Here is a 12,438-nt window from a genome sequence, read left to right on the forward strand (position 1 = left end):
TGACACAGCATTTGTGGGGTCTTCATTCAGTATTTGCCTGCTTTAGCTCACCAAATAGGGAGTAGTAGCACAGAAGTATGCGGCTTCCTGTGTAGCGTACTTTCAAACTCCGGGCTTCCTGTTTGTTGCTCTCTCTCACACACACACACACACGACACGGCGGGAGTGAAAGCTGAACACGGCCATTCTATGGGAACGCTTCCCTCGCTGGTGAAGCGGACACCGGCCGGGTATTTGTTTTCTGCATTTCCGTACCGCCGACAAAGCGCGTCGTGGTCAAAGTTACACCGCTGCTTTCCGTGATACTCCCAAGATAAACTTGCAAGCTGAGCCGCCATTTTGTGCCGAGGTAAACACGACAGCAGGCATTTCCGTACCCGCTGTACACAAGCTTAAAATAAACATGAAACTGGCCGAGAATCACCAATGTTAATAGTGAAATCATATTCGGGGCTTCATGGGTGGCATTTGTAACAAGTAACTGCTATGCTCTTCCGATACAATCTTGTGAGACTTCAGTTAGCTTTCAACATGTGGGATTTGGTTATTCTTTGGCTTATTTTTTTTTTGTGATGCAACAAGCAATGTCGTCACAATGCCAAAATTTGGACTTCGATACTCTACTGGCACAAAGTAACAACCTTGATACCAATACTGAAACGATACCATGGAAGAAACCAAAAACATCAGTAAAAAAAGCAGTGGAATTATGAAAACGTGAAGGATATTTGTTAAAATCAATCTACCTCCAGGTTCCTTCTTGATTAATTAAAATAATAATAAAAAAAAGCTCAGCTATTAAACATTTCAAAACTAATGAAAATTTTCTTGCAACCACCGATATTTGAAGCCTTGTTTAAAAGGAGAACGATTAATCATAAAATGTAGAAAAGCAGCACACATTTTTTGTTTTTGCTTCTCTTTATTGTTTGGATTGTTTGTGATTTGCCTCAGTAGAAAAGTTGGAATTGTGCTCATTAGAGCACAGAAGTGTAGCGAATCATTTGTCTCAAGTGTACACACGTCGTCTGTACATGATAATAGATATACGTACATAATATGTATAAATACATATGTTTTGAAAAATAGTCACATTTTCTACAACCAAAGTGGGGGGGGGGAAATCCTGCTCGACTCTTTTTACTTTTTTTTTACATTTTATTGATTTTTACTGCTGACCCGAGTGTCAAAATGTTACCTTAATAAATGTTAATCATAATAAATGCGTTATGATGGCCAGTTTGACCCTGGAATATATTATTTCTGTTTACGGGGGAACCTTTCTTTTGGAACTGCACAAAGCGACCTTGGGGATTCCCAACTTTTTTCTGTCAAACGTTACTTGGCATTTAGCCCTCCACAAATGGTTGCAGTTTTATAACCCGAGACCAATACAAAAACACAATTATCTGACTGCATTATAGTAGAAAACGCTGAGTTGAGTGGAAAGGAGGGCGTCCACCGACGCAAACACACGAGCAAAACACGATTACGGCGAGACGTTGCGGGCTATCAAACCACTGGAGCATTAGTGCCGAGGCCTTGCGGTGCGGCCATTCATCACGTCTACTCGAGAATCCACGGGCCCACCCAGCGCCAAGCGGCACAGACAAACGGACTGCCCCCGCGACAACGGAGCAGCTGTGTGGCCCGCGTGGAGGGACTCTCCATCTTATCGTGAGCATCACAAAGGAGCGACAGCGGCACATAACAGGATCAGTCAAAGAGACCAACAACGCTAATGCGATTAGCGCCGACGCACCCGGTGGGGGCTAATTAACGGCGCACGCAACAGAGGCGTATTGTTGGTAGCGCATTTCTTCGGGATTACGAAACGTTCCAAAGAGGGATAACGTGAGCGCGGCGTACGCAACGGCCGACAATGGAGAATGGCCGCACTCCGCACCCGTTGCTGCAGAGTGTGCTCAACTCGACGTTTAAACTGCAAGTAAACGACTTCATGTATTTTTAGGTAATCATCTCCATGTCATAAAGCTAAGACAATGTCACACAGAAGGAAGCCAAGTTCTCTCTGAGACTTTGAAGAGAGATAGCGACACAGAAGTCCTCGAAGCTAAATGTACTTGCGTTCATGCTCATTGTTCCTTTACCCACATTTTGATCTTGGAATGTTAGCTAAAGAAAGATGGACCAAAGCCGAGGTCGTAGAGGAGTTCCCTTGGCAAGCAGAATGTGGTCATTTGTGTTTATTATTAAAAAAAAAAAAAAAGACAGCTGCATGCTTCACTATACTTTGTCCAGATATTGCGTGACGACAGTCAAGCGCCCATCTGAAAACATCTCGCCTGTTCATTGAGCTGAAGGGACAGCTACACAAACAAAAGCAAACCCACCAAGGGGCCGTTTCGGGCCTTATGAAGGCCATACTGCAATAGTGGGAAAGAAATGTGAAGAGAATCTCCTCGGACTTCATGTTCTCAAGCGTCCTCCCCACATTCCAAAAACATCCCCATTGATGACTCTCGATTGTCCATAGGTTATCTCTGCGGCGACATCCCATGCTCAAAAATAGCGATTTCTGCCGACTGTGTGGAATGAATTGCTGATTCCTACATTTCCACATTGCAATCACCCACAGGTGGGAATTGTTTGTTTACATGTGCGCCGTGACTGGCTCCTGAGCTTTCCCGTAGGTGCCCGTGCGCCCTATGTTGCCCGCTGCTTCCTGAAGCGCTTTTGCTCATCGCGGGTGAACTGGATGGAACCTTTCCCGGCTGACTTTTGGAGAACCTGTACTGGACAAGCAGTCTTGACTTACATTCACACCTATGGACAATTGTGACACTCCAATGAACCGAAGAATGCACGTTTCTGGAATGCGGGAGGAAGCCGGAGTACCTGGAGAAAACACACGCAAGCGAGGGGAAAGCATGCAAACTCCATACAGGTTCGAGATTCGAACCCGGAAACTCAGAACCGCGAGTCACACCTGGCAAACACTTACGACTGTGCTAACCGAAGGAAGTTCAAATAAAACCCACTTCCACAACAACAACAAAACACTTATAAGAAACAACGCTTTTCCTTTACGTACAGCTTTTTAAAGTTAAATTTAAAACAACAACGTTAAAATGACAAAAGTAAATGTCAAAAACAAAGGACTTCCGGAACTTCCTATTTTCGTCTATTAGTTTCACAGTGGCTTGACATTTGAGTCGACCACACAGAATACGATTCTTTCCGGCGAGTTGATATAAATGTGAGACTTGAATGACTCACCTACGCCGTCTTCGGACTTTAACACCATGTTTTCTGTCGTCTGCGTGCGCGTTGCTTTCGAACCCGACACAAAAGTTCCACGAGCTTTTCCAAGCGTCCAAAGTTAATTTTTTTCTTTTTTTTCCCACTTTTTACCCAACCGACAATTACTACGTATGTGTTATCTCGGTAGAAGTATGTTGTAGCTTGTTAAAGGGAGCGGTTTGAACTAGAGGAAGCTCCAGGCAAAAAGCCCAACCTTGTCCCGTCTTCACTGAGTAACTCGCTGTCAAGTGAGGTGGAACTACAACTAGTCGTTTCCGCCTTTTATTTTCACAATAAAGCACAGAGCCGTGTTGAGCGGGTGTGTACAGTCGAGATAGATTAAATACAAGTATGGATTCACGAAGGACACCGCCTACAAATACATATGAGTCTAATAAGTTCTACTAAACTAAGACCAAAATGCATGTGTGATATCAAAAACTCTTTTATTTTGAAGAATAATATATGACATAGCCGGGTGTTATTTTGTCTTGACGTATCTAGGGCTAAAGGTGCAGCCAAAGGGCTGATGACGCGTTCAGGGCTCAGCTCTCCACCCGGTTCGTGCAGTTTCACACGCACACACACACACACACAAACTCAGAGACACACGAGGGCGGAGGGTGGACAGCTGGACTGTGTCGGGGCGAGGAGCTTGATTGACACATGCAACAGTTTTCACCACTTCTGCTGCCACCTTTGTGACTACTTTTTCCCTTCCTTTTTAAATGGCCCACATCCGCTTGTGTCAGTGTTTCTCTAGAATATAGCAACAAACTGCTGCATGTGTGGTGAACCGTAAGAAAGACAAACATGCATATGTTGATTATAGAATTGTTTTCAGGTCGCCAGGCAATTACAGCGCACCTTTTCATAGACAAACAACTACTCGCACTCACGTTCATACCTAGGTACAATTTAGAGTCTTCAGTTTACAAAGAGAAAACCAACGGGGGGAAATGCAAAATCCACACAATACAAGAAATACAGTATGAAATGGCGCCAAAGCTATGCCTAAAGAGAATATAGCAATTGGTGTCAAGGAAGTATTCCGGACTAGTCCGAGATCTTCATATGTTGGGTAGGAGCAAAGTTTAGCCTGGGTTGGTAGCGGAAATTTTATAGAGAGTCTTGGCCACGTGTATGCTCTGAGAGGCTGTTAAATAGCTCAAACCAACAAACGACAGAGTTCTTGTTATTGCTTGACAAATGCTATTTTTTGGGGTGAAACTCTGCGAATAATCGACATCCCCCTTAAAAGGAGAATGTAACTGCGTACGGATGCCACAAGATGGCAGCAAAGCACTTTAAACGAAGAGGATCGTCACGCGTCTAGAATGTACACGATCATTACATAAACGACTGTATACCGTACCGTGGGGCTCATGGTATTACTATGGCCGAAATAACACGCTAGCACAAACTCAAGTGACATCAAATATGGGCAAAAAAAATATGCGCGATATCACTTACACTATACATCAGGTACAAGCGATTAAACTCACCTGTTTGGGATTTGCACACAATAATAAATGTTAGGAAATACAGGAAAATTGTAACAGCAAAGTAGACGACACGGGCTATTAGTAGCTACATCCGGACTTTTGACTGCACGAGGTGCATTCAAGGACCGCCAACCAAACAGGACATCTCAAACGCATACGAAAAGACTTATCAATGAATTTAACCTGACAATATCACCAAGACTCCACCAGATGGCGCCAAACTAATACTTGTATTGCTCTGGCCTGAGCGCAAAAACCGCAAATAGATGACATTTTCAGTGAATAACAGAGGATAGGTTCCACAAATAATCAAATGCCAACAGAAGTCCATTTTAAAACATTTTCCTTTCCTTTTTTTTTTTTAAACGATGTCAACAGCAGCTTTCCCAGTGACTCGTGAACAGGGGAGCAATCACAGAAAGGGCCGAGCCTGTTCGTGCTTGCTCACGAGGATAGAAGAGTTGGCGTTGCAGGAATGCTGCTCTGTGACAGCCTGTGAAAACACCCCCCACCCCCGGGTCTCACGCGCTACATGTGCGGATTCCACGCAGCGGTGTCAGGTTAATCGCCGCTCATCAAACACCAAGCACATTGTTCCCAGGGAAAGATCGGGAACGCAGTTCATTTCGGACGACTTTGCGCCGTGTGTGAACACAAGCGACGCATTCACACACGGCGCACTGACGACAATGCAGCCCGTGTTGAGGTGAACAGTCACAATGTTACAACTGTTACTGGGGATTTTTTTTTTTATAATAATAATTTTAAAAAATGGCACAAATCCCAGAGACTTCTCCTTTTTATATGAGGAAACGCAGTGATCGATGCAGAGCAACTGCAGTGAACACTGACCCCTGTCGGTTATTTCGATGAACTGAAACTATACGACAGTACAAATGTTGGCATTGGAGAAAATGAGAAAAAAATGAAAAATGAAAATGAATTTTTTTTTTCCTGCGCAAGGCCCTCATTGTGATTTTTAAAACAGACAGATGGTGCAGATCATTCGTATACGAGGTTTAAAAAAAAAAAAAAATTGTAAAATATGTAAAATTATTTTAATAATTCATGCTCATTTAAAAATATATAACATTTAATTGTAATTAATCAATTATTTTAAATATGTTCTAATTTATATGTGAAATAGGTTTTATTCATTTGATTTGATTGTTTATATCTTCACTAACACATTTAATGAATGAATGAAAAAAAAATGGTATTAACCAATTTTAGGGGAAAACAGTTACATTGATGCAACAAAGTGCCTCAGTCGCAATTCCAATGAGCGTATTCATCGAGTCGTACGTAAAAGCGCTGCAGGTCTGATTTTGAAAGCCGCTTTTTTTCCCTGTGCGGGTGCACGGCGCGTTCATGACACCTTCAGACGGGCAAAGCACCCTGTAATTGTCTCACCTGCGAGGCACAAGTTGGCCTGAGTGATTGATTGCTGACAAGTGTTCTATTAATGCCACACCTATGCCTGCTCGCGTGTCAATTTCCTTGCCCTCTGGCGAAATAATAGCTTTTGGAATGGTAAATATTATTCCCATACCTGCAGAACAGATGCATTTTATCATTGTATTATGTGTCGGTATTATTGTTTAATAACGCAAATGAATTTGTATCCGATTACTCGATTAACCGATGTGATAATCGAGCTTCAGTAATCTGTCTAGCATTTAGATTGGGCAAATATCCTAGTAGGGATTCGGCAAAGTATGTAATTCACCCAAAACGGCCAAATTCCTGTTCAACTTCGGGTGTGGGTCCTTCAGACTTTTTCGGACACCGTTATCATATGCATGCCCACCAAATTCCCTGTCCATCAGTGAAACAGGTGTCAGGTGATACTTTGAACAAAACAAAATAAAATAAAATAAAAAAACTTTCTAGGGGGCGCTAGCGGATGAGTTTTGGGGCGTGGTGTTCAGGGAGCCCTAAAATCCTAGACAACACAAGTGAATCGAGACTAGACATCCGTGAGGCCTTCAGGGGTCACTTGAGTTCGCGTGACAACAGCCAGTGAGATCGTGCCGTCACCGCATCGGCACCGACGGACTTCCCCATCGCGCAGCCATGTCGTCGCTTTACACACACAAACACGTACACGATACGCAGTCACACAACACTTATTGACACACTCACACAAGCGTAACGCTGATTCGGACGTTTGGAAATCAGCGACACTTCCCTTTGCGTCGCGCTCCGTCAGCAGCTGATTCGCCGCAACGCGTCGAGTCGTTTCAACAACAACGTCAGCCGGAAAGACTCGATTCGTAATAACGCTGTTGGGCATCAGAAAAACCTTTTTTTGCTGAGAGTCAAACATTCACACAAATTGTCATTTCTGGCAAAAATATTTGTTTTTGTATTGATTATCTCAACAGTTGTCGATTCATCTGATGAGTGATTAGTCGTCGATTAATCGATTAAGATCATAACGTGATTAAAAGGTACACATTAATGTGTGAAGGTGGCTGCGGACGTGTATCGTTAGTCGCAGTTGGCTGGAACAGGTTTTGCTCAGACCAACCTATCAAAGGGCAGAAAAATTCTGACATCACAGCGAGCCAGCGCTCCGGCACTGTGAGGATGAAAGTTGAAATCTGATTGGTTAAAGAACTGTCCCGTTACTTCATACAGTTCGAGTTACATCGGCCAGCGCTACTTATTCCGAAGGCCCTGGGGAGATTAGATTGCCATGTCAACGCTTACGAGGCTCAAATCTGATTGGACCAAAAACTTAACATCTACATGGACTAGAAGCTGTAGCAGCAGGAACAAATCAAAACAATTGCACGGATCTAATATTAGAATTTATTTAAAAGGTTACCTGCAATTTGCAGCGCCGCCTCCAAGGCTGGACACAGGAATGAGTGAAGGCTGGACACGCAAAGTTCGCTCACTGTCCCCATGTCTGATAGAATAATAATAATAATAATAATAACAACAACAATAACAGTAAAAAAATAATTGAATTAATATAACACTGTACTTAATATTTAAAGACGCCCCACACTTAATGTGACTACAACTCGAAACTGGGCAGTCCACTGAGAGGTTCTTGGACTCATCCAGGATAGTCGGATAAACGTAACCGGATGCCGCACTTCATCTCCGCCCCATGTGTAGTTTCCCGAGGCGGCGGCCGCTTCCGCTTTCAACCGGTTCCTCTTTTTGTCTTGCCGTCTCAGCATTTCTCCATCGCCTCCTTTCTCCCCCTCGCTCGCCGACCAACGTGCGAGGCGGCGCGATGATGTACTTCTAGTACTGTCTGGCGCGGTCTGCTGGAAGGGAATTAAACTCCCTTCACGGCAAGCAGCTGTTCAGAATCGGAATCAGAATCCTCTTCTAGTATGTCAAAAACAATGAGCTTAATGCTAACAAACAATGCTAACGATTAGCATGAATGTGGCAATGTTAAAACGCTGATATTTGAAACACAAACGGTAGAACAACACATTAACAGGTAATAAATACAACAACACTCACAGGCATACATTCTTTATCCTCCGTGAAGAAAGGCTAATATTACTGAGGAGCTGTGTCAATGTATATCCGTACAGTATGTCTGTATTGTAAACATTCCGTGTGAAACTAAACAACCAAGTAACTCTTACTTGCCTATTTTTGAAACTCGTTAGCCTAATAGCAAAATGGGCCAAGTAAATTCGGAATATTTTCAGAAAACAAAATACAACAAAACCAAGATGACTCCATTTTGCCACCATTCAACCTTTGCAGATTAGCATCACAGACTTAAAAAAATAAATAAATAAATAACAATTCTGATTGACACTGTGATAGTAAGTTAAATACAAACTTAATTTAAAAATGGCCTACCATTATGCTATCAGGCTAACAAAACGGGTCTGTGAGCAAGTTCTGCACTTTGGCCCCGCAGTAACGTAACAGTGGGGCTAATTTACATAATAACCACGCCCCCAACACAGTTTCTTCTCTCGTGACATTATAGGCTAGCTAGGCTGAGCCAAGATCCAGAGTCACTTTCAAGCAATGACCAGAGTCTGGCTGCTGGCTCCACTGTCTGAAACACAAACACGCAGAGGCACGATCGTACCAACTCGACACCCCAGCCGATCACGTCAAAGCAGTGAGGTAAGCAGAGCTGCATTGTGTTTTGTTGGACGAACGCGAAGAAACCCCACGCCAACACGCAAATGAACCCGGAACCTCAGAACTGCAAAGCAGATGTGCTAACCGTTACTTCACTGTGCCGTTCACCCCCTAAGTAAAAACGCTAACGTTAGCACCCTCCGTGACAGGCTCGGGTTGAACGCTAAAAATAGACTTCATGTGCAGACGACAGCATCAAACTGTTACAGTCAGAACATCCGATGGCCACCGTCGCTGCATTCTAATGAGACGCTCTCGCTTTTTAACATTCATTTCTGTGTCGCACTTTTGTTTTTGATCTTTTTATTATTAGCATCCGCAGCACGAGTCGTCCCGAGATTCGGCTGCCTAGCTGCAACTTTGACGGCTCCTCTCTTCTCACTGTGCTTTTGTTCATGGCGGCATTCGTGTGCGCGCGTTGTGCATGTCAGTCATGTTGGAGGGTGGGCACGCGAGTGTGACCACAACCAGCTGCCGTAGTTCAGTTGTCGAGGAACCCAAAAAAAAAAAAAAAAAAGAAAGCAAACACACCTGTGGAGTTAATCCTTTGGATTAGAAAAATGCTCACTGTGCTCAAGTCGCAAAAGATTTGCCTACGTTGGAAGTTTTGTTTTATCGTAGTCGGTTGACGTTAAAGAAATGGTGACAAAAATATCATCAAAAAAATCAAAGTGCATTAAAAATAAAATGAAAATGATAAAGTTACAAAAAAATCTATATATAAAAATATGTATACACAATGTATATACAGTGTGTGTATCTGTAAAAATGGAATCATGTATATAGAATCTTTATGTATACACAATAAAATATCCTTAAAAGTATTTTAAAAACAGTAAAATACATTTAAAATGAAAAAAATAATTAAAATGAAAAGATTTATTGAACTTTTATTTTAAAAATATACAGTATATATTTATATGCAGGATACTGTATTTTCTGCTTCGACTGGGGGTTTTGCTCCAAGTACTTCTATAATAAAATATACAATTAAAAAAAAAACAATAAGATAAATATTCTAAAATGTTTTTTAAAAAAAATTAGCATACAAAAAGAAACAAATAAATATATTTGAAGAATAAAAAGAAAAAAAAAAGATTTCAAAATATACATATATTCAAATGCAGGACTATATAGTCAGGTTCGACTGGAGGTTTTGCTATAATTACTTATATAATAAAATTTATTATAAAATGAAAAAACAAACAATAACATTTAAAAAATAAAAACAAAATAAATAAATGTATTTTTTTTAAATAAATTGAAAAAAATACTTATTACAAATATAATTGAAAAATATACACAGTATGTATACTTAAATGCAGAATACTGTATTTTCCTGGTCAACTTGGTTTTGCAGCATAGTCGTATATAAAAATAATGGAAAATATATAAAATAAAATGAATATTAGAAATGTAGCTATGAAACATAAAAACATTAGAAAATATAACAAACACTTAAACACGTATGAAAATTGAACACACAAATGCTGCCAGTATATAAAATAAATACTTTTTTTCTCTTTTTAGAGCATGAGCTGCAAACGTTGCAATGAGGCCACTGCTTCCTGCTGCTCTATTTTGAGACGCACCGCAAGCACACCGAATACTAAAAAGTGATGCATAATTGATAAGAAGCTTCCATCATTGCCTCGCCAACCTCAGCACGCGATGATGAACCGTTTCGCATCATTTCCACCTGTCAACGCATCAGCTGCTCACTCCAGTAGCAGCGTGCCGTCATATCTGCAGTGTGACGTCTAATACATCACATTCAAACTTTTTTGTGTGTGACGTCAAATACATCACATTAAAACATATTTCATTTTTTTTAAAAAAAAGATATATCTATATACATCGCAAGTGGCATGGTAGAGAGTTGGTGGGGACAAACCTGGAGGGTCTCCCTCCATCGTGGTGCTCCTCAGGCGGCGTGAGGGCGTCTCAGTGGCCGGGGAAGGCGGCGGGGCGGCGGCCGTCAGCGAACCGCCCGAAGCGAGCCGGAAACCTGCTTGGTCTCTCGCGCTCGTGTCCTCCGCCTCCTCGGTCCTCACCCTGGTCCTTTTCACTCCGAAACACAGAACAAGCCCAACCTAACTCACGTTTTGTGGACGCGTTGACGAAACGAGAGCAGCTTGACTTCTGACGCCGCCGGTTGGCGGACACGCAAGCAGGCCCCGCCCACCTCCTCCGTGACGTCACCCCAACTTCACCTTTGCAAAAAGTTGGGCGGTTTTTTTTGTTTTTGTTTTAATGCTTACATTTTCAATGCAACGGATAAATGTTACCATACTAGTTTGTCCGGAGCAATGCATTTGCAGTCCTTTTATTTTATTGCGTTCGTTACAGCTCCAGCGGCTGCAAGGAAACATGATACGAGAGGAAGGAATGAAGGATGGAATAAAATTGAGGAAGGGAGAGGAGGGAAGGACAGAATGGAGGGCAGGAAAGAAGAAAATATGGAAAGGAATGAAGGGATAGGAAGGAAAGGAGGATGATCGATGGAAGGAAACAAGGATGGTATGAAAGGAAGGAATGAACAAAGGGGGATGAAATGACTTATTGACTCCCAATCAAACAAAAAACAGCAGCAGCATCTTACAAAAAAAAAAGGTATTTTCTTGCACCTTATTTTAATTCCAACAGGTGCGAACACAATGCGGTGAGTCTGTTTCGGGGCTGTGCGGCCTCTCGACAAAACGCGTGTGCAGGCGAACACCCATCAACTGAACCATTAAACATGTCTTTTCCATATAGTCATAACACTATTATATATATATATATATATATATTTATATAGCCAATTCAAGGCAAAATCTCTAGAATGGAAAGAAGGGGCAAATCTTTACAGTATGGGAGGACTGTACACTCAAATGCATTTTGTGTCATGATGTTGGTACAGGGGGTTCCCAACACTGTGGGAAGTGGGTTCCATTTGTTTGTTTTTTTTGCTGTAAATTAGCGTCTTTTGTGTTATTTGTACAGTACATGACCCCATTTTGTGGAAAGCCTGGTCTAGTTTTCCCGGCACGCTAGACGTATATAAAACGCTTGCGGTCACGTGGCAATGGCGGACAGTACAAACGGGATGGCTTCCTGAGTCGCCGTCCAGTTTGGGGAGGTGACTGGCAGCTAGGAAAACAAATTGCATAGAGCTCAAATTCATGAATTCAACTAACACGTGGCAAAGAACAAGTGCAACGTTGAACCGGGAGTTAAAAAACTCCCCCCGCCAACAAATGCGCTGACCAACCAGAACAGTGGGGTTGAATTCAATATGAACTTGTACATAATAATAAAGCAACGGGGGGGAGAAAATTGTGCCGAACCTGACATGACATAGGGCGGGTGCAAAAAAAAGATATTTAAAAAATTAAATTGTGGCCACGGTAGACATAGCGTGAGCACAAAATGCTAATTTGTGGCCATGAAATACAGTAGTATATTTCCGCACAAAATAATTGTGGGTTTTGTGAACAACCTGGACGTCTGGGTAAGCAAATGGCGCGCACCTTTGCTAAACCTAGCGAAG

At 42.2% G+C, this 12,438-nt stretch overlaps 1 protein-coding gene across 3 annotated transcripts in view; it reads right to left on the reverse strand.

Annotated features, from left to right (window-relative positions):
- Positions 1 to 12,392, reverse strand: part of cyth1a (cytohesin 1a) — a 36,767-nt gene extending 24,375 nt beyond the window's left edge. Inside the window, exon 1 of one of the 3 annotated variants that reach the window (XM_061701492.1) lies at positions 10,801 to 12,392. In XM_061701492.1, the coding sequence (XP_061557476.1) occupies positions 10,801 to 10,819 (19 nt within the window). In that variant the 5' untranslated portion in view covers positions 10,820 to 12,392. Of the gene's footprint in view, positions 1 to 3,240; positions 3,519 to 7,602; positions 7,847 to 10,800 lie in introns of those variants that run through there. The other 2 variants (XM_061701490.1, XM_061701491.1) reach the window with 2 other exon arrangements.
- Between the last annotated feature and the right edge of the window lie 46 nt (positions 12,393 to 12,438).

This window comes from Phycodurus eques, chromosome 16 (genome assembly GCF_024500275.1).
Source record: "Phycodurus eques isolate BA_2022a chromosome 16, UOR_Pequ_1.1, whole genome shotgun sequence".
Taxonomy (NCBI): Eukaryota; Metazoa; Chordata; class Actinopteri; order Syngnathiformes; family Syngnathidae; genus Phycodurus; species Phycodurus eques.